Source organism: Hippopotamus amphibius, chromosome 15 (assembly GCF_030028045.1).
Source record: "Hippopotamus amphibius kiboko isolate mHipAmp2 chromosome 15, mHipAmp2.hap2, whole genome shotgun sequence".
Lineage (NCBI taxonomy): Eukaryota > Metazoa > Chordata > Mammalia > Artiodactyla > Hippopotamidae > Hippopotamus > Hippopotamus amphibius.
Window position 1 is genome coordinate 40,017,510 of NC_080200.1, and position 23,111 is coordinate 40,040,620.

The window sequence follows — 23,111 nt, forward strand, 5'->3', positions numbered from 1 at the left end:
CGTCCCCGGCGAGGTGGGAGAGCTCCTTTCGTGGCCTGTGCCGCACCCGGCGGAGGGCGGGAACGGGAGCCGGGAACCTCCTTTGGCGAGGCGGGGAGTTTTCCGCTGTTTCCTCTTTTGCCAGCTTTGCCACACTTCCAATTGAGGATCTCCACGTCCAATTTAAAAAGCCCTCCGTCGGCCAAGCAGGAAAAAAAGGAAAAACCCTCTTAATGCGGAAGGGAAATCTGGTGCCTCTGTCGCTTCCTGCTGGCGGGCACCGCGATTTGGGATGGCGCCTGAGCCCCGCGCCTCCCTGCCCCTCAGGGCAGCCAGCTAGTTCGCACGCACCCGCGAGCTGGCACCCTGGCGAGGGGGCGGGAGGCCTCGCGTTCCGCCGTCCTCTCTGCTCGAGCGCCTCGCCGGGCTCATTTTGCACGGGCTGGGTGAGGTGTTCCCTGGGCCGCCGCGCCCCAATCCAGAGGCTTTCCTTTTCCCCGGGTTTGTAAACCAGCCAGCGGGGCATGGGGCGCCCGGAGCAGCAGGTTCTCGGAGTTCTTAGACCCTACAGACTCCCCGAGTCCAACAGCTGCGTAGCGAACAGACAGACGCCCAAAGGATGGAAAATGCATTCGTCTCCGCAGCGGTGGGAGGTGGCGGTCGAATTAAACGATTCCTCGGGTGGCCTGCACCGGAACCCGGTCGGGAGTTCTGGGTGGGGATGGGATTGGGGGGCGCTTGCTGGAAGGGAGGCGGGCGCTGCTGGCTACTAATGGGGAGGAAAGGGGCCGAGGTTTTTGCTTTTACCTGGAAACTCTTCCTCTCTCCCATGGAAAAAGTTCAAGGAGATTTTCCTAAGAATCCCTTTTATTTGGAGGAAAGGGGATATAATCAACTACGTGAAATCCCGTAGTTTCCACTTGAGAATGCTCTTGGAAGCAACACTGGCATTGAGAAGGCACTGGGGAACGCCGCACCCCAAGCTGCCCTGGTCTCCCCCCCACCTCCTAATTGTGTGGGGCTTGGCCTCGAGTTGAGGGTGACGCCCCGGGCTGCAAAACCCTCCTTTCTAGGGGTGTGAGGACTGAGAAGCCAAACAGAGCCCCTGACTAAGAGGACCTGAGCCCCCATGGCGCGCCCTTGCCTGGTCTAGATCTTCTGGTGCCGGCGCTCCTCCGTAGCGCCCCGGGACAGGGTACGGTTGTCCAGGAGTGACTGTGACCTGGCGTGGGGAGCTCGAAAGCCCTCTGCGAGGGGAAGGGATTTAACGCCAGAATCTCGCAAAACTGCAAAAATAAACAGGATGTTCGGGTACACCACGAACATTTTCAAGACAAAGGCAATCCCCAACTAACAGCAATGTTAAAGCTTTTATTGAGCGCTTACTTAGTGTTTGGCTAGGCCTTTTCATATGTTAATATTCATAACCTTAAGAAATGGAAATAGTGTTTTAAACCGAGTCGAAGCTTTGGGAAGTTAAGTAACAACGCAGATGTTCCCGAGCAGCCCCAGAGTCTCCAAGCCCCACTAACTTCTTGTTTCGACGACAAAATACTAATGTAAGTGGGAGGAATGAAGCTTGGGTGGGGTTGGTGGTCCCACTGAGCCTGCCCCCGCCTAGCTGAGAGTGGGATCAGGACCCCGGGGGCACTTGATTCTGTTCCTAAAATAAAAGAATGATCTCCTGCTTGGATCCAGGGCTCTTTCCCTGGGCCTGTGGGAGCTGCTGGACGGGGCGGGGAGCACAGGGTGAGGGCTGCCTGGTCGCTCCCGGGGAAGGGGGGTGCGGTTGCGCGCCGGTACCGGTGTCGTCGTGTTGGCCACGTGTCCGGTGTAGCCGTACTGGTACTGGCGGGGGCAGCGGCCCTGCTGGAAAATCCGACCCCTGGGATTTTCCCCCGTGGCGGAAGAGACGGGCTGTTGTGGGATGGACGCCAGGGAGGCGCACAAAGGAGCGGGGACGAGCAGGGGGCTTGGAAGGAAGGAGGGGGTGGGGGGGCGGTATCCGGAGAACCGCCGGGCTGCATTGGTCGGGGAGGAGGGCGGTGCCGAGTTTGGAGGGGAGCCCCGGGGACCCGCGGGGGGAGGCGCCCCGGGCAGCGCGGGGGCCCTCGGCGTCCAGGCCTAACGCGCCCTCCCCGGTTCTCCCGCCCGCCCAGGTGCCGCCGCTGGACGGGACTCTAAGATGAAGTTATGGGATGTCGTGGCTGTCTGCCTGGTGCTGCTCCACACCGCGTCCGCCTTCCCGCTGCCCGCCGGTAAGAGGCCTCCCGAGGCGCCCGCCGAAGACCGCTCCCTCGGCCGCCGCCGCGCGCCCTTCGCGCTGAGCAGTGACTGTAAGAACCGTTCCCTCCCCGCCGGGGTCACCCCAGCCGCCGCTCGCACGCACCCACCCACCCCAAGTCAGCCCCGGCCGCAGTGTGGCCTCCCGACCCCGGGCGGAGCAGCGCGGGCGCCCAAGTTCCCTCCCGGCGCGTGGCCCCCGGCTGGCGGTGCCCCAAGGCCCCCAACACCTAGTCTGTGTACGGCACGTGCTGGTTTTGCCCAGCACAGAGGGTAACAGATTTTTTTTTGCTGCTCATTTAGCATCACGATGAACAGTTGTTTTCCCCAGCACTACCACCACCGTAGGAAAACACACAGTTGTCCCCTCTTCTCCACTTCCCCGTCACACATACACACCCCCGCTTTTTCTTCCAAAGCCCCCTTTCTAAATTTGGATGTGCCCGGCTGTGCTGAACTCTGAAAACAATTGCATTTCCATCCTAAACTGCCCTTGCAAGGGAAGAGGCTGAGGTTTCACAAAACCAAGCCAGAGTCAGAGAAAACACAGAAGGGCCTTGATTTCCAGAACAAGCATCTGGGCAGTGTCAAATCTGTTCAGAAAAGTTCCGGTTCTAGAAAGACGATAAATAGTGCTAGCTGGGGCTAGGGAGGAAGAAAAAAGAAAAAAAACAAAAAAAAAAAAACAAAAAAAACCCTGTAGTTCACTGCACACGTGACAATGTTAACTCTTAAGAAAAGACCAGGTTATTCATATTAGAAAACGAGTCTGTGATTTGCCTCTCAAAAATGTCTTAGCACTTTATAAGGGTATGTCAACTATGATTTGATATAATTTATCCTCCACTCTTGAGAAGTTTATCTATTGCATAAAGCAGAGTATTTTTCATCACAAGTTAGAGGTTACTGGGAAGGTATGTAGCTAACAAAGGTAGCAATAGAAAATTTGCACAACCCCAGACTAAAGCAATAATGAACCACAACCTTAAGGACGCTGGATACTCCCCAGTCCCATTACCCTTCAAGCTATTTTGCATTTGAAACATACCGTGATCATAGGCACAGTAGAAAGGGTCCCCAAATCAGCTGCCTGCCAGAGTCCCCCAAACCTGTGGCCTTGGGCTAAAAATAGCCCAGAAAATGTGATGTGCTTATCTTATGCTTAATTACAACAATAAAAGCATCTTCTTTCAGAAGTCCCAAGGAAAGAAAAAGTGCATTTTTCTAAGGCAAATTAGGACTTCAAGAGTGACTTAGGGTTAGGAAGAGAACACAGTTGATTCCTTGAAATTGAAGTAACTGTTTCAAGAGTTTCCTGCCGATTAAACCTGTAAGGCTTTGATTTCAACCATGAATTTCCATCTTAGTGTATATAATGTTTCTCCAGTAGAAACTTAAAATGTCCGTTAGTGCCATTGTCTTCAAAACAGTACCCATGAGGGATGAGTAAGTGGCTTTTCATTGGTTCAAACAGCCTAGGTCAGAGGGACAGGAGCACAGTCGAAGGTAACAGTTTTCTGACCAAGACATTCTGGAGAGAAAAATGACTGTGCCTGGTTATGAAGCTGATTAATTCTTGGGGCTTTAATTAACATATTCTATCCTGTCTACCTAGCCTTATGTAATGCTGGCTCCTGGTTCTGGCTCTGCTTTTGGCTAATTCTGTGACCTTGAACAAATTACTTACTTACCACACCACTCAATGAACAGTTTACAACTATGCAGTAAAGGAAGGCCTTCCACTCCAAAATGCCAATGACTGTGAGGTTTGCCCTCCCCCCCCCCCGCACTCTGCCCTAACCTTCCGTTGGGAAGAGACTCATAAGACCCCTGCTCACTGGACTCACCTGGGGAACTTTAATGAGTGCTGATGCTGGGCTTCCTCTGGAGAGATTCTGATCTGATTGGCTTGGGGTGTGGCCTGGGCATCTAGTGATTTAGATGTTCCCCAGGTGAGTCTAACGTGCAGTCAGGGTTGAATCCGTATGGCTTGATAATACCCTGAGAAAATCTGTGCCTCCTGTAAGGTACAGTCGCAAAGCAAGCCAAGTAGCATTCATCCTGCTGATCGGGGGGGTTGGTGGGGGGGAGTTGTGGGGGAAGGGAGATTACTTACCTTTTCCAAAACTGAGGGTAAGTCATCAATGCGCAAGATTCTGACTACTGTATTTACATGTGAACCAGCAGAACACACCCGATTCTGTTTTATCTGTGGGAAGACCCAATAGATCCTTGAAAGAGAAATGTTCCCAAAGAGAAAGTGAGCTGCATTCTAGGCCAAATTGACTTCTTTCCAGGTATGTTCAATTCGGTAGCAAGCTGTCAGTGCCGGGAAGGCAGAATAATGACAATGTGCAGACTTTGAACACTCAACCAGTGTCAACATGCCCCTGTCACAGTGCTGACATTTATATCCTGCACTGTACACCGTGCAACTGGTTAAGGCTTATGTAAAAAAACATTAAGTCACTCGTTTCATTTGAAAATAGAAAGTACCATAAATACTGGTCCCTCTTCTTTTCAAATGCTTGTAGCTGAATGATTGAGCAAAAGCTCTTTCATGCCACCTTGAGTCATTCTGTGCTGTTTAAAGGGGGCTGGACTGCGCCCTGTCCACCCACACAGCCTTGAGGTTGCATGTATTCTGCTGGTTCCAATGTAAATGAAACATCCAGAATTCTGTTCCTGCCAGTATCACAAACTGAACGAACCAAGGTGAATTCATAACTGGCTCACTTGTTTGCGTAGAGGTTGACTATAAAGTTCGTGGGCTGTGGCTGCCTCCTGTAGCAACTCTGAACTTGCCTAAACGCAGACTTGTGATTTTCCTTCTGGGGCATCCAAGACTTTTCCCTTTCCCCATCTGTGCTTTTTTATTTTGCTTTTTACACATATCTTCTCCAAAGGGTGATTAGAGCAGGCCTGAGGCATCTCTAAGGTGAAACTAGAAGGTGATACAGATGTCATAGCACTTTAGAGCTGAAAGGTATCCCCTGTAGTCCCAGGCCTAAAGATGTAAAGCAGCGTGTCCAAAGTGCCAGGGTTCTGTGGTGGCAGGAGGAAGATCTGCTGAAGCTGGGACCAGAGTTTCTCTAAGCCACTGAAATGCAGAGCGTTCAGTTTTGCTATCTAGGGGAAAACACTTTATGTGGGCGGAAGGTTTTCAACTAATGACTAAAACCGTGTTGCACAAGGTTGTCTGAAATTATTGAAGGTAGTTGATCATAGTCACATACCAGATCTCAGCTGTGTGTGGTAGCTCGAAATGTGTTTCACAAGTGAAAACATAAAATGCATGTGGTTTTTAAAAATTTGTGATCTAAAAGCACATATTCATTCAGCAAGTAATTAATGTGTGCATGTAGGGGCCAGGCACTGTCCTAGGTGCTAGGAATCCTTGGTACACAGACAAAAGCCCCTGTCTTCATGAAATGTCCTCTCTAGTTAAGGTGCCGTGTGTGGTGCAATTGGGTAGCACTGTAAACTAAAACTAAGCATGAAGAACCTTGGGCCGAAAAGGTGGGCTTTCTGTGTGACTGGAAACCAACTAGAAGAAACACTGAGCATTATTAAATTATAATTGCAGGAAATCTGCAATTGATTGTAATAGAATGGGGTTATATTCCGCCAGTTTGGTAGCAAGTCGCAAAATTTCCCAGAGAAACAAGCTTACAAATCAAGCTCTCAAGTTCCCAGACTAGCCCACAAAAATCTATGTAAACCATGATAGAACTGAGATATAACTCACAATATTATTGGGCTAGAGTCTCTTCTCAGGTTACCAGGTCCCCTAATCTGCAGAAGGGGGGCATAGAGCAAGAAAGCATGGAGTTTCAACAAGCAAGAGCTCACGTTCACACATTCATGTCAGTCTCTGATTTGGACCCCAGTCTTGCCACTTAACCAGCTGTAACTTAACAGCTCTTAAAGCTCAGTTTCCTCATCTGTAAAAGAGGAATACTATTCATCCTGCCTCCTGGGGCTGCTGTGAGAGTTAAGTGAGATGATGCTTTGTAAAGCCCGTGCCCCATAAACAGCTGTCATACTTGCCACCCTCCTGCTTCCAACATTCACCCAGTGAATGCCTTTTCTCCCGCCGCAGACTTGCACTTCAGCCTCTGCCAAGACGTTGCTCTAAATGGTGGAATTTCGAGCAGCCCAACAAAGTACGGAGAGTGAAAGAAATGCAGGCCTTGCGGGGAGGCTATTCTGGGCCTCACACGTAGGCGGGCCAGCCTTGCCTGGGATTCTGCCCCCCAGGTCAGCTCTCCCTGGCTCTTCCCAGGTTTCACAGCTCCTTCCTTTCCCCATTTTCTGAGCCCACATAGTTCCTATGGAATTTTTCCCACCAGATTCCCATGGTCGTGTTAGAGAGACCCTCTTTCCCTATGGGGAGGAGGGGGCCAGGGCAGACTAAGATCCTTACATGTAACAGATAATGGAGCTGTTAGTTGGAGACTACCTGTCTGGAGATAGAGTGTTTCTGTTTTAAGTGATCCCACCTGGATATTTAATTTAAGATGTTTCACAAACCCAGCATAAAACTGCTAGTGAGTTTAGTAAACTTTCAGCCCGTTGTTATCCAGCTACAAAAGCTTCTGGTGCAGCAAGGTGGTTAAATTTTAAACTTTCAAATCTAACGTTAGGGGTTCAGAGTTCAGAATAAATAAGTACTGTCCATCTATTGCTTCTTCTTATTTTAGGGACTATATGAATAGACGATACTGTAATAAAGTCCCTAAGCTGGAAAGGGGTTCTGCCACTTGGGATGGGACTCCTGGAATCAGGAAGTCACATGTCAGGCTTTTAGGAGGCACTGATTCCTCATTGGAGATCTGAGACCAACATCTCGTTCTGGCCTCAGTCTGAAGACCTATTTCAAACTGCTGCTGTTTAGAGAAATCTATTTCAGGCTTAATTTGAGTTGGCCAGTCTTAGGGCCTCAGGCCGATCCAACAGCCAAAGAATTATTCTCAGAAGATTCTACTTTCACTGATAGAAACATGAAAGCTATTTGGCATTTTCCCCTTCTAATGTCCCTTTCCTCTTTGTTTCTTTAGCACTTAATGGTCCACAGCCCCTTTATTCACTTAAAACTTATTCTTTAATTAATCACTTGAGCTCAATCAGGAAGCAAGTATTAAATATCTTTCATGCTCTGGGTGCTGTGTGGGCACCTAAAAGGCAAAATTGTGAACTTAAATAGCTTATGATCTAGTTGTAAACTATGGACAGGCAGATGGGTGGGTGGGCGGGTTGTCGGTCCGACAGATAGCTATGTCTACCGAGGCGTGTACGTTAGCTGTGGTCACGGTAAGAATTCCTAGCAATGAAGTCACTGGGATTTGGAGATCATAGCAGGAAAGAATTCGGGGGAGAGGGAGGATTTGAGCTGATACTTGAAAGATGGGTATTAGGAAAGGAAGGCAAAGGGAAAAGGGCACATTCCAGACCAAAGAGAAGCATCGGCAAATTTGTGTCCACGATATGGGGAAGGGGCAGGTGGTGGTTACAAGGAGGAGGCCAGACTAGTCGCCAAGTGCTGAGAACAGGTGGCGGGAAGTGGTGTGAAATTTAGGATATCTCTGTAGGTGATACCCAGATTATGAGATGCTGTAAAACCCAGGAAAAGAAGGTGCTTGCTCTGTTTTTGATGGCAGCGGGCGCCACTGGAGTGTCTCAAGCAGGCAGGTGGCAGCAAGTGGGATCTCACGGCAAAGCCTTCTTGCTGCAAAAATCACGCAAGTCCCAGGCGTCGTGAGTCTATAGCACGGGCATAGTTTTCATTTTGAAGTGTGCCCTTATTTTTTTAAAGTGTTTAGGCATAGGCACCATTGAATCGACCTGTTAATCCTCACATAAGTGAAGAGCTACAAGTAAAAACTTAATATTAAAGTTAGTATCATACAAATGAACTTATTTACAGAACAGAAATAGACTCACAGATTTAGAAAACAAACTTACAGTTACCAAAGGAGAAAGGTGGGACGAAGGGATAAATTACAAGTTTGGGATTAACAAATACACACTTCTGTATATAAAATAGGTAAACAACAAGGACTTACTATACAACACAGGGAACTATATTCAGTATCTATTAATAACCTATAATGGAAAAGAATCTGCAAAAGAAAATACATATATACATACCTATATCTATATTTATATATATACACACACACATGAGTCACTTTGCTGTACACCAGAAACTAACACGACATTGTAAATCAACTATATATACTTCAATGAAAAATAAATAAATAAAATAGAAGTTAAAAAAAATAAAGTTAGTATCATAGCACCTCTTAACTCTCTACATGGTAACCCAGTTTTTAACAAATAGGGTTTTTTTTAATTTATTTTATTGAGTATAGTTGATTTAGAATGTATTTCTGTTGTACAGCAAAGTGATTCAGTTGTACATATATATATATATACACACACACATTATTTTCCACATTCTTTTCTATTATGGTTTATCACAGGATACTGAATACCTGTGCTATACAGTAGGACCTTGTTGTTCATCTGTTTTATGTATAGTAGTTTGTATTTGCTAATCCTAAACTCCCAATCCATCCCTCCTCCTACCCTCTTCCTCCTTGGTAACCGCAAGTCTGTTCTTTGTATCTGTGAGTCTGTCTCTGTTTCATAGATAAGTTTATTTGTGTCATATTTTAGATTCCACATATAAATGATATCATACGGTATTTGTCTTTCTCTTTCTGACTTACTTTTCTTCATATGATCGTCTCTAGGTCCATCTATGTTGCTGCAAATGGCATTATTTCATTCTTTTTTATGGCTGAGTAATATTCCAGTGTGTGTGTGTGTGTGTGTGTGTGTGTGTGTGTGTGTGTATACACACCACATCTTTATCCTTTCATCTGTCTGTGGACTTTAGGTTGCTTCCATGTCTTGGCTGTCATGACAGTGCTGCTGTGAACATAGGGGTGCGTGTATCTTTTTGAATTATAGTTTTTGTCTGAATGTATGCCCAGGAGTGGGATTGCTGGATCATATGGCAACTCAATTTTTACTTTTTCAAGGAAACTTCATACTATTTTCCACAGTGGCTGCACCCGTTTACATTCTCACCAGTAGTGGAGGGGGATTCTGTTTTCTCCACACCCTCTCCAGCATTTGTTATTTTAACAAACAGGTTTTGTATATCGTCCTAAAATCGAGTAAGTTTGAGCTCTACTGGACAAGAGGAGATGCTGTGTATCCTCATTGTACAGGTGAAGCAGTGAGACCTAGAGATTTGCTCAAGGGCACAAATCCAGTAAGTGGTGAAGCCAGGATTCAAACCTCAAACTTCTGATCCCAAAGCCTGTAGTTTTGGCTTAACACAAACTGTGCTGTCATATTAGTAGATTAAGAACACATAAGCTTTGGCTTCCTAAAAATACATTCACTAACTGAAACACGTATTTCTAGGAAAATCAATGAGTGAACTAATAGAAAGAAGCAAGGAATATTATATTTCCTTGAGACCCTTTCTTTGATACCTGTTTGGGCCACAGTAGGCCTAGGCTCATATTATTAATGGCTACTTCAAAGTCCAAATCAGGACATTTTAGGGAGAGAAACGTGCATTTCTCTGCACACTCTTATAATATTGATGCTTTTTGCAATGAGAGAAGGCTCCCTAACTCCTTGGGACGCTGTGAGGTCTCCTCGAATGCTTGATAGGCTGATGGCATCTGGGAGGCCTTTGGGAAGATGCTTGTTCTCAGGTGGCTTCTGTTCTGCCTAAGGAAGGGAGTGTCCACGTGGGAAGACGGGGGTGACTGCACACGTGCCAGAGCTGTCGCCTCTGTGGGGATAGGAGTGGGGTTGCATACGCAGATCTCGGGTCACTATTGGGAATCGACAGATTAGCTCGATAGAGACAAAACCCACTTTTGTATGACTTTATTAGCTAACTGAGCTAGAAAAGACATGGTTTTAAAAGGCTTCAACTTTTTTTTTTGCTTGCAAACCTACAAAATGATATTGAAAAACTGTTGCACACCTCTAAGGTGACATCTGCAGTTTTATCACAAGTTTAAATAGTTACAGCAGATGTGATTTCCAGCCCATTTGGGAATTAGATATGTGCTTCAAATATATTTTTGGCAAAACCTTGGAGCTGCAAATTTAGCATATTCAATTTGTAGAAAATTACCAAACGAATCAGCTCAAGTAAGTTGATTTTGGGGGGTCAGAAAGGGTCCAAGTTCATTTTCACTTCAAATGCACCTGTTAGTATACATCCATGACGACCAGCACACTTCAGGATCGTAATTGTAAGATGAACGGATGAAAAGGTGGATGGACAGACAGGCAGAGAAAGCACCGTGCTCTGCCTTGAGTGCCTGGCCGGAAAGAAATACGGAACCACCCACTTTCATGTTCTTGATTTATTCCTATGGGATTTTTTTCCTCAGTAACTCTTCATAGTACAGTGAACACCCATGGACCCTTTTCACCAAGATGGACGTCTTGTGAGCATTTTGCTTCATTTTTTTTTCTAAGCCATTTGAGAAATACTTGCAAACATCACAATACTTAGTTCAGCATGAACCTTCTAGGAGCAAGGACATCACCTTAGAGAACCACAATTCAGTTATCCATCTCAGGAAATGTAACATTTATACAGTGCTGTTATCCAACACATAGTCCATATTCAGATTTCCCCAACTGTGGCAACAATGGCCTTCATGGTTTTTTTCCTTAATCGAGGGTCACAGATTGCATTGGATTGTCATGTCTCATTATTCTCCTTTCATCTAGAATCACTCCCGAGCCTTTTTTCCCACCACATTTTGAGAAGTCCGGGCTGTCTTGCGTGCTGTTCTGCAGACTGCCCTTTGGTTTGGATTGCGTGATTGTTTGCACATGGTCAGATGCAGGTACACATCCCTAGAAGACTAAGTTCATGATGACGTGTCCTCGCATCGAGTCACGGTACCAGTTTACCCGGAGGAGCCGTGCACGTCTGAGCGGTCCTCACCTGTCACCTGCAGGCGTCTATCCCCCAGACAGTGCCTCGCAGTAAAATGAGTGAGATGGGCAAGAAGTGCATCTGTCTCTGGAAGGCAGAAGGGTGATTGTGAAAGGAGAACTGGCCGCAGGAGAATTCGGAGGTGGACCCAGTCTTGGGATGCAGCACGTGTGGAAGTTGAGGATCTGGACAACTGATTCTCTTAAAACTACCCACAGACTCTGTAGAAAGTCCTCATGTACCCCCAGAGGGATACAGGCCACAGTTTGAAGACACTGATCTATGCCACGGTGGACAGAAAATATTGTTCACGGGCTGTGGAGTCAGTTGATGTCTGTGTGGTTAATTTCGGGGCATTTCTAGGAGGAGAGAAGAGGCAGCCCAGACTCCCTAGTCAGGCCTGCTCCTTCTGCCCACAGACCACCGTGCCAGGGCCTCCAGGCCTTCTCCTCGTTTGACCGGCTGGACCAGGGGGCTGGTGTCTGCATCCCCTTTAGGGTAATGATGCTCTGTCCAGAGCCGGCAGAACTGGTCTTCACGCTGCTGCCTCCAGTGTAATGCCGATGAACAGCAATCACAGACGTGAAAACCATAGGGACTTAACTCTTGGTGCCATTTGTTAAGTATTTTCGGGCACTGAGCTAAAAACATTTTTTCCATCTCATATAACTGTCCCCTTTTTAAGGGGAGATCGGGACTGCACAGGGTTAAGCTGCTTAGCCAGACCGGACCCAGGAAAGCCTGACACAACGTTCACTCTTGTGACCACACCCCACGACCACTTCCTGCCAGCCCAGCACACTCCTATGTCACTCTTCTGGCTACGTCAGAAAGTCCGCGAGGAGGAGAGCCAGGTGTGGAGGTTTTGTAAATGCAGCTGTCTTTGAATGATGCTTCTGGCTAATTACCTGCAGAGGCTTTGCGGTTCCGGTACATTCATCCACGGAGGGGTAGGAAGTCCCTCCACGCGTCTGAGGAATCCATCAGGCAGGCTCAAATGATAGAGGACCCTTTTCTTTCACCCCCTTGGTTCTCCTTTCCGCTTCTTAGTTCCTCCTCTTCCTGCCCAGGTCCCTGAAGCCCTTCGAGTTCCCTCTACCCACTGCTCAGCTGGCCCTGCTGGGAAGGGCTTAGGGAAGTGGAATGCAGGACTCTGGAATCGTGGGGCCTCAGGCTGCGGACAGGACCTTGTGAGACGGAGGAAACCAGGTTTTCCAGCTTCCTTTGGGGGTTCCCCTCAAAAACCACCTGCCTCTAATGCCTCAAAGGATTATCTCCCCAAGGGGTTTTTGTCCCCATAAGTTTATTGGGTAACTTTCTCGGCCTTCCCTGCTAAGTGTTCTATAAGGGCCGTAGCAGGGCTCCCGTGGTGCACTCTCCAGCGTGAGGGGTTTACAGCTGGCTGTGGAGCGCTTTTAGCGCACACCAGGTATTCATGGAGTAGCTAACAAATGGACCCCCTGTTGGGTGTTCTCCTGACTTAAAAGCGGAAGAATGGACATTTTCTCCTCAGGGGAGCCATTCTGTATTATCATAATATTATTAACATCCCTATAATAAGAGTGTGGGCCACATAGGTGGAAATCAGAGCAGGGTAATTAGAAGCTGAGTAACAAAATGAACGTAGTCTCTCTTTCCTGAGTGAGGTTTTTTGACTCTTTGTGTTCATGGAGTAACTTCCATTATGGGGATGACAAGTTTTCTTCGTTAAATTGTAGGGTAAATAGTCAAGGTATGGCATCGCTACTAAGTGTGCGCAGCGTTGGTCAAAGTAGGTGGAGATGGTAAGTAAAGTGGCATTTTGGTGGGCCAAGTGGCCTTTGAAAGTATATCCAAGGCTCCTTTTTCTGTACTTTGAACTGGTTTGTCTTTTCTTCTGCCTTGAGAAGATCCAGAAATGCTTTTTTAAAACAACAAAACACTGGTGTTTTTACAATGCAAATACTTTTCAAATAAACCCATGTCATGTTTTATTGCCAGCAAACCACTGGCCATGGAGAGAATGCACTGGTAGCTCTGGCAGTAGTCACGGGGAGTTAGTAAATTGCCTCAGCTAGTTCATAGGCGCGTAGATGCTACAGACCCCTCTTGAAGTTAACCCGCGTCGCTTTGACCAGGATGGTCTAGGTGATGCTAGATGGACCCTCTGTCCAAGACAGGAAAGCCAGGGTGGTCATTACGTAATACGAGAGGCCTCAGCATTCCAGTGCTTAGGGATCTACGGGTGCTTCTTTCAAAGGCGTTCAAATACGTGGCCAAATCAACACTTTTAAATAGTAGCAGGTGACAGAACTTTGAATTTTTCAGAGCACTGGAAGATACTCCTGGACCAACACCGCACATTGCAGAGGTCGCTGAAGGTCAGATAAAAAACGAGGGTCGGCAGCTTCCAGGACAAGCTGTAGGGCTCTCACAGCCCACGTGGCAGCAGTGGCCATGGGTGATGCTCGCCTTAGAGTCCTCTGAGACCAAGCAGCAAAACCAGAAATGAATAAAACAGAGGTTTTTGAGAAAATGGCGCGTTTGCCATTGGGGTGAAAGAGACTGCAGGATTAGGGCATGTTGGTGTCTGCGTCCTCTCAGAGGTCATTGGCTCCTTCTCTCCCTTTACAGGTGGAGACTGGGGTATAAGGATGCCTCCGACTAGAACGTGGGTGTTTTGAGACTCAAACAGAGGGCCCGTTCTCCATGTCTCTTCACCCCTCCTAAATGGGACATAGGAAGATGACTTGATGAGTTGAGAGGCACTTGGTTATTTCGGACGTAACCAAGACGTTGAACCAAGAGGCAAACTGAAAAGGATGAGAGCTGCTAGAATCTAGCATCCCTTTTATGGGGTCTCCTGGGGCAGAATGCTGTGGGGGCATCCGCGGAGGCGGTCCACTCCCTGGCAGGGATGACCAGAAACAAGTGTCCGGCAGCACTTTCCCACCAAGACGGACTGTCCACATCTTAGGGCGTTAGCACTGGGGAAGGCCCCCGAGAGGGGCCAGCCAGCCTCAGAGGGGTTCGGTGACTAGTCCAAGGTCACGAGGCTGGGCAGGGACTGACCCTGGACTGGAATCCCAGGCTCTGTCCTCTCCAGCTCTGCAGTGAGGCTTTGTCATTTGGTGCCAGTGTGAGTTTGAGGAGCTTCCGGAGACAGGGCCTCTCTGTCTGAGTCTGCCACCGTCCTTGGCTGCCGGTTTTCCGGTTTTAACTGGGAAATTGCCAGTTCTGCCTTAGAGTGACATGCAAGACGCAGGACGTGGGAGAGATGCCTCTGAACAGCCTGCTTTACCCTTTCTGGAGACGACTGCATTCTGTGGCCCACGGCCGCCTAACTTTAGAATCTACTTCATGTACCTCAGTTCATGCTGAACTTCCCAATAGAAAGTGTATTTCTCACTTCCTGTTCTGAATGTGGTAAATGTGTGCAGGTGAAATCAGCCTATCTTGCACGCGTTCCAGAGTAAGTTACCACACACCCGAGACTAGACAAGCTGCACCGCAGTAGAATTTTTACTTAAAAACAGATAGGCAGCTTGGAGCACTCGAACAAGTCTGAGCTGTGAAACCAAACCAGCTGAGTCCACGTGTATGAGCCACGTGGCCTTAGGCAGATAGATTTTATCTTCTCTGAGCCTCAGTTTCCTGATCTGTAGAGATAATATTCGACCCCTGCTTTAGTCTTGCAGGGATGTTGTTGGGGTTAAAGTTCATGTTGGGTAGCCTCCATCCCACCTTTATATTGGTGATATTAAGTACATCGAGGAAGCTGTCATGTAAAATATAGTATGATGCAATTTTGTAACGTGAGGAATTTTAAAGGTGAGACTTCATCATGTAGTTCTTATAAATATTTCAATGTTAGTGAAAGAAAATCATGTTCGTACATTATCGAAAAGTAAGAATAACATTCTAAAGAATGATATTAGTTGGGAATTTTCTTGAGGAAATTCTTAAATCTATAAATTCTATAAATCTTAGGCTGACTTTTTCAGATAAACATGCATGTGTATATACACCTCTGTGTATATATGTATATGTTTATATATGTGTGCATGTGTATATACAGAGAGAGGGCAAGAATTTCTTTTTCATATACTTGGTCTGCAACACAATTTGTACTTTACCTGGGGTACAGGTCGGCAAAGAATATCAGATTGAATGTCCCCCACCCCCAGGGGGGTTTCCGCTTGCCTCCTTTCGCGGACAGTCTTTCAGGAGAGGCTCCGCACGTGAGGATGGGCGACCCAGCCGCCCACAGGCTCCAGGCGCAGCATCTCTGGCCTCACACCCAGCGTCGGGCCCACCCAGAACTGGGCACCACCTGGAGTGGGGGCACCCAGGTGCTGGTTGTAGCTGCACTTCTCACCTGGGTGGCCTTGGCCTGGGCAGTAGGTCACCCCTGCGGACCTCAGCCTAGTAACCCTTGCCCTTGCCGTACACAGACACTGGATGTTTTTCAGTGACGTGCAGAGGTGCGTTTTCCCCAGAGCGAGAAACACCTGGGCCTTCTCTCCAGAGCCTCTGCATCCTTGAGGCTGGTTCTGGCCTGGAAGACGGCTCCTGGAGGAGAGGCCCACTGTGGGTACGAGGGTCCAGCCCTCTCTTTCCTGGGCCTTTCAGAGCCCACCCCCATGCTGGGTAAGGGGTCACCCCCTCACTGCTTCATACGGCCGTGTGCTGCCCCCCTCTTGGGCCCACAGGTGGAAGACAGGCTGGAAACCAGCTTAGACACCCAGCCAGGCCGGGGTGAAAATGACGCCTTTGATTAAAATATGATTAACCTGTACTCTTTTTAAGAGACCTCTAACATTTAAAGGAATACTTTGCCCACTAAATGCCAGCTTAGCCAAGATAACGTTGTGAATTATGTGCTTTCCAGTTCGGCTATTACAGGGAGTGCTCCGAGGTCTCACCATTGTTCCTATAAAAACTCAATTAACTTTACAAGACAGTCAGTATCCGAGGCCTTTGTTCCTGAGGTTACTGGTTTTTTCCCATAACTGAGGGCGGTGAAGTCTCTGCAGTGAACAGTTTGGTTTGTTTCCAGAATCTGGCCCAGTACAAGGTTTCATTTGTTTAAATAACATTGTTTATCCAAAGGGCACATCAAAGTTAAAATATTTTAAATAGAATAATGCCAAAATATTTAGTTGCACACTGAAGGATGACTTAAATGCATTTGAGCATTTTGATTTTTCAAAAACTTTAGCTTTTAGATATCGGTGTTTTTTCCAGATCTAGCCTCCAAGTGGGTCTGGGAAATGAGCAAGTGTTTGACCTATTTTTTAAAAATGATGCGCCTCTTTTGTGGTTTGCAAGTATTTTACTATCAAAGTTCATCCTAACGAGGGCTGTTTGTGCAGCTGACATGCTGCCAAGCCCTTCATAGGATGAAGAAAGTGACGTGCTGTTAAGTCTTAATTCGGGAAACTTATCCAAACCCGGACCGCTTGCCTTCCCCTTGGTTCGGTGAATTCCAGAAACACGGAGGCAGCTGTGGGCTTCTTGGTTCCTCCTGGGGAGTTTACTTGCCTGGGTCGGATGCGAGGCCTCCTGCAGAGATGCTAAGGACTGGCTCAGTGAGGTGCGTGGCTCACAGTGCCCCCCTCACCCAGATGCCTAGTGTTGATAAACTGAGGTCTCTCTAGAAATGAACTCAGCAGCTAAAGGCCTGGGATTAGGAATTCAGTTGGAAGAGACAGGCCCATTTGCTCTGTGGTTTGGAAAATAGAATGTTGCCCTCTTCTATTTTCCAAAATGTATATCCATGTAAAACTTTCAGCATAAATATTTATTTTTTTGCTCTGTTTTTCAAGAAGGAGAAGGGGCGCAGGGGAGAATCTCTTCAGTTCAATAAGAATCGCCTATGTCCTGAACCTAAGACCTCAATAAATATTTCCACCTTAACAACACAGTATGAGGGTGATGCCCCATCAAAAGGAGAGGTTCTCATTAGCTACACTCTGTAGTTTAACTTAACACATCGGACACGGATTGACTGCTTCCCAGGTGCCAGGAAGCCTTTTAATTCAGGCTTAATAATGCGTTTGTGACCTCACCCCAAAGCATAGGTGGTTGGTGCGTTCACACTGCTGCATGCATCACCCCAAAAAGGCCAAGTGGAAATTAAAATAAAGGAAAAGGAACTAAAAGTTCTCATAACAAAGGATAAGTATGTCCCAAACATTATTGAGGACTGCTTAGACTAAAAATTTATTTGCTAGTTATCTGAAATTCAAATTTAACTAGGGATGCTGTATCTTATCTGGCAAGCAAAGCCAGCAGACCCAGTCATGTAGTCAAAATGTCTTCAAAAGGAGGGACCATGTTTTTCCAGAACTTTGAAAGTGTCAGGCAATGAATAAGAACATTATAAATGCTGATTCAAATCATTATAACTCTAGTAATATAAAATTATATAATTTATCATGTTATATAAATTAATGCGTCTCTAAACCAGTGTAAGTTGAACTTTTGTAGCTCAAATATTTCATCCTCATTTCTGAGTAATCTTCAGTTGATTCTTACTCAGTTTTAACTTCCATGTTTCTAGGTTCTTAAGTGAATGATCTATTCAGGAGTTCTTCAGAAGAGCCTGGGGCCCCATCGTGTGAATGCTTTTGTAAAACAAATAGTCTTTTTAGAGATTTGAAGACTTTTTTTTTTTTTGCATTTTGACTAATCATGCCTCATATATCAGGTTTAGAAGTTCAGATTTCTATTCAAGCATGGGTTTTTGAAACTAAGCACACCTAATTTCCTCTTTTATAGCTTATTATTGAAAAAAATCACAAAGAGCATATGCAGTTCATTTTTTGAAATAAGTAGTTCGTCTTTAACGCAGAGTGATTTAAAAAAAAATTTTAGGGAATTTACTGGTGGCCCAGTGGTTAGGACTTGGGGCTTTCACTGTGATGGCCTGGGTTCAATCCCTGGTCTAGGAACTAAGATCCTGCAAGCCGCGTGGTGCAGCCAAAACAAACAAACAAAACCTAAGAAAAGAGAAGGAAAGGAAGGTAGAGAGGGAGGGAGAGAGGAAGGAATGAAGGAAGGGCGGCAGGGAGGAAGGGTGGAAGCTTCCTAAGGAAGTCCAGTAGAAAGCACTTCAGAGGAAATGACATTCAAATTCAAATACTCTCCCACTCCTCCAGTCCTCCTTGAGAAAACGTTACTCCCAGGGAGCCAGAACCTTTCTGAATCCTCAGGATGAGGTGGGCTTTGAGAGCTGACACTTTAAAGCTTCCGGAAGCTAGCGAGGGAGTCAGCTTGGAGATGGTTATTCGCTCTCGGGTGGAAGATGACCATACCACTCAGGGCACTGCGGCTGCCCAAGTGACCGGACCCTTTCATTTCATCACGGTGCGGTTCTCAGCTGAAGCCCACGTGTCCCCTTGACAAATTAAGGACTCTTTCTCCCCTCATAAAGGGACCTAGTTCATTCAAAAAATCATTGCGGGTCTCCAGGGACCAGATCCTGTTGTAAGCACTTGGGATCTGTTGGTGAGCAAGCCAAGCAGAGGTCCCTGCCTCCTGGAGGTAATATTCGCTCAGAGAAGACAGGCAACCAGCAGTCAACATAAGGAAAGCTAGGCAGTGTGATGGAAGGTAGAGAGTGCTATGCTGGGGAGGGAAGAGCAGGGCAGGAGGGTCTGGATTCAGGCTCAGGAGGGACTGCATTTGAACCAGGGAGGTCAAGGCAGGGCTGGGTGGTGATGACATTTGAGCAAAGACTTGGTGTGGGTGTGAGCCACTGGGTGCTCTATAGGAACAGTGTTCCAGGCAGAGAGGAAACAGCCAGCACAAAGGCCCCGAGTCTCTGTGTCTGACCTGTGTGGTTCTCAGCCACATCAATTTTGCCCCCAGGGGACATTTGGCGATGTCTGGAGACACTTTAGTTTGCAATGTTGGGATGGGGTAGGGGATTCTGCTGGCATCTCCTGGGTGGAGGCCAGGGATGCAACTAAACATCCTCGAATGCTCCCACAACAAAGAAGGTTCCAGCCCAAAATGTCAGTAGCGCTGAGGTTGAGAAACTTTGTGTTTGAGGAACAGTGACGAGGCCAGAGAAGCTGGAGGGGAGGCGGTGAGGAGGAGGGAAGTCGAATATGAGGTCAGGGGTGACAAAGGCTGGGACAGAGGGGGTGGCCAGGTCAGGGAGGGCCTTAGGCCGGTGTGGACGTCGGCTTATACTCGAAGAGAAATGGGGAGCTGTCGGAGGGCACAGAGCAGAGGAGGGACGTGAGGGACAGAGCCACAGTCTGAAGAGTGTTGCTGTGCCTGCCAAGTGGAAAACAGACGGAAGGAGGGTAAGGCTGGGATGCAGGGGCTCGGAGGCAAGAGGCGATGGGGCGCAGACCAGGGGAAGCAGCTTCGAGACTTCCGCACACAGAACCAGCCAGTGCCAAATGTTAGATTTTAGATTTAGGGCAACAAGGTGAGCTGGAAATTGCTCACCATCCCTACTCTTTTCATTACTATATGTCATATATTTTACATATAAATTATCTATCTGTATTATATATAGACGAGAGAGAGAGAGAGAGAGGAACAGAGACAGAGAGAGAAATAGATTTGGTGAAGTTGCCTTAGCTTGAATATGTTTTACACAATAGGATACCTGATATCTGTTTTAACAATTTGTTCATAAAAAAAACAATTTGACATGGGTTAGGCACAGTGTAATCCTTCTCTGCTTTAACATGGTCTTGGCAAAAAAAAAAAAAAATTCACTCTTGCTAACCACTCTTTTGTTATATATTTTTCTAAGCCACCTATATTCCTAAACATGCTAAATTACCTGAAAATGGGATGGGCGGGGAGGTGGGGAAGCATAGAAGATAGAGTATGTAATAAATGGGCATTTGAATTGCTTTCCTCTTTTAGAAATGTATTCAGTTGTTCAAATAGTTACTGTTCTCTTACTTGATCAGCCAGAGTAAATGCTTGAAAAGCAGTGGAAAACGCCAAGAGATGGCAAATGCACGCATTTGCACAAAGGTCTCAAAACATCGTGGAAGCGTCACCTCAATCATTCCTCTTTGTGATCTCCCTAAAGTGCACACCTCTTGTCCTCTTCGCAGCCAAAGCCAGTGGGAGTCCTGGGACAGCCTGCAGCAGAGGCAGGACCCTACCCCATCTGCCCACAAACAGCATCTCATTCTGTGTATTGCTAGGATATATTTAAATACCAGCTTCCAGTGATGACCATATATTTTTGACGTCATGCTAATCCAAGGGAGTGGTAAATTAGTCTCTTTGTTAGTGAAAAGTAGGCTTAATGCTTTTTAAGGAAGCTCTAAAATATAGTTGAGTTCAGGAGCTTTTCATGTGATCTGTCAAAATGCTTCTCGTCCCACTCAGCTGGGCAGAGGTGTTAAGTCAGGTGATTTTCAGGAAAGAGCACTCAGTATTCCAGGTGAAACTAGCAATGCTTCCAAGCCCAATCCAAGATTAATCTTTTTCTCACCCTCAAAGACAAGGTTTCTCAAAGTATGCCCTGTGGACTGTGCACGTCCGAATTCCTCCAGTGCTTGTTAAAAGTGCAGACTGCTTGGCCCCTCCCCACGCTTCCTTCTCAGGGTCAGGCCAGGACTCTGCATTCCCCTGAGCATTCCAGCACAGCCCCATCCACACGCACATTCGAGAACCGCAACTATAGGTTACCTTACTAGAACAAGAAAAAGGGCCCTCCATCAGCGAGCTCAATACAGACGTGTTAAAAATGGCAGATGTTATCCAAATGGAAATTCCGCTCCTAGGGATTTGTTTTCTGCAAGGAAGTGTATCACCTCCCCACGTTAGTCTCATCAAGGGAACGATTTCCCTTCCGTGGGGTCTTGGAGGGTGCCTTTTGGCCTGTGTCATGGGGAGGAGAGGGGGTGTGCAACAGTGGTCCCTGAGCTGGTAGTTTCGCCGTGGGGCCACGCTTGGCCACCTTCCGGAGAGACGATGCTCTTGGAGCCTCCTTGAGGTGGTCCTTGCTGTTGTCTCACGTGACCGTTTCTGTTTTCTTGTTGCACAGCAAATACGCCAGAGGGTTATCCTGATCAGTTTGATGATGTCATGGATTTTATTCAAGCCACCATGAGAAGACTGAAAAGGTCACCAGATAAACAAATGGCCGTGCTTCCTCGCAGAGAGCGGCACCGGCAGGCTGCAGCCGCCAGCCAGGAGAGCTCCCGAGGGAAAGCCCGGCGGGGCCAGCGGGGCCGAAATCGGGGCTGTGTCTTAACTGCCGTGCATCTCAATGTCACTGACTTGGGTTTGGGCTACGAAACCAAGGAGGAGCTCATTTTCAGGTACTGCAGCGGCTCCTGTGATGCAGCCGAGACCATGTACGACAAAATATTAAAAAACTTATCCAAAAATAGAAGGCTGGTGAGTGACAGAGTCGGGCAGGCGTGTTGCAGACCCATCGCCTTCGATGACGACCTGTCCTTTTTAGATGATAACCTGGTTTACCATATTCTGAGAAAGCATTCCGCTAAAAGGTGTGGATGTATCTGACTCCAGCTCCAGAGACCGCTGTGTATTGCATTCCTGCTACAGTGCAAAGAAAGGGACCAAGGTTCCCAGAAAATGTTTGCCCAGAGTGGAAGATGAGGACCAAGGAGGCGGAGGAGGAAGAAGTGGAGGAGGAGGAGGAGGAAGGCAGCCGTTATGGGAGCCTGGTAGAGGGAGCTCCAGCTACAGAAAACTGGACAAGAGAGAGAAAACAGCCGTCTGCATTCTCCCAGATGGCGGCCATCGTCACCAGAAGCTCAGGGCTGGTGTCCCTGGTTGGGTGTTGCCATCGTTTCATCTGATACAGTCCACCGTCACCGGTCACGGGTGCAGCTGCGGATGCACTTGAAACCAAACCAGTGTATCTCCTGTGGTTTGTTTTCACATGTCTGGAGACACCAGGGAAACGGTCCTGCTGGTGTCTTTCCTTGTCATTACGTTTTACTGCTGAAAGCAAGAAAGGTTTATTTTTCTGTCACTCAGTGGAGACATACCCCGGCAAGGAGGAAAAAAAAAAAAAAAAAAAGCAGACACACGAGAGAGAGTAACCTTTGATTTTGAAGGTTCAGTCCTGAGGTTGACTCCAACCAGCATTTTGGGGAACGGTGGGTGATCGATTTCGAACATGGTGTGTGAGGTAGGAAGAAGTTGGCTAGGAACCAAAAAGGCTGTCCTGATGACTAAAACCAAACCTGAAGGTATTTCCTTTCTGTCCTTGGAAACAGGAAACCAGTTGTGGTTTTCGGCAGCATTCTTGCAGGAGCGCTTGCGGGGAAGGCCCCCAGCTGCACCGGGGCGGGGAGGCCGCCGGGCTGTCGGTTTACAGAGAGACAGATGTTACATACACCCCAGCTCCGTTATGCGTGGTCACCAGTGACCAGAGAACCTACTCGATGCAATGCATCTGTTTCAGATACAGAAATATAGAGAAGATATTTATTGAGATTTAAGTTATTGTTATTTATTACCGTTCACTAATGGGTTTCTTTTTTTTCCCTTATTTATTAAAGTTTCTTTTCAAAGGTGCCAAAGTATATGTGCTCGCAAAATGCAAAAGGAAGGTGATGAAGGGAATTTTAATTGGGAACAAGGGTCCATGCTTTTCAAAGGATTAAAAAGTTTCTCGCTAGGCAAAAAATCACTTACTTTACCTTTTTAAGAAAAGCCCTCATGTGATTACCCCCGGGTCTCGGCATCTTGCCTGCTTTCATATTTTAGAGAAGAAACGTGTCGGAAGGAATGTTTCTGACCGGCCCCCTTTTCAGGAGCAGCGCGCAGAGACCGGGGCTCTCGGCTTCATTTCTTCACGGCTCTGTCTCCCAGCAGACAGGCCGCGTGCTCCACTCCCTGTTGTCGTTAAGCTCGC

At 47.2% G+C, this 23,111-nt stretch overlaps 1 protein-coding gene across 1 annotated transcript; it reads left to right on the forward strand.

Annotated features, from left to right (window-relative positions):
• The first annotated feature begins 2,143 nt into the window (after nt 1-2,143).
• On the forward strand, nt 2,144-21,799 carry GDNF (glial cell derived neurotrophic factor). The gene is made up of 2 exons (XM_057709908.1): nt 2,144-2,315; nt 21,264-21,799. Exons 1-2 carry the CDS (start codon nt 2,165-2,167, stop codon nt 21,746-21,748), a joined length of 636 nt encoding a protein of 211 aa, XP_057565891.1. The 5' UTR covers nt 2,144-2,164; the 3' UTR covers nt 21,749-21,799.
• The last annotated feature ends 1,312 nt before the right edge of the window (nt 21,800-23,111 follow it).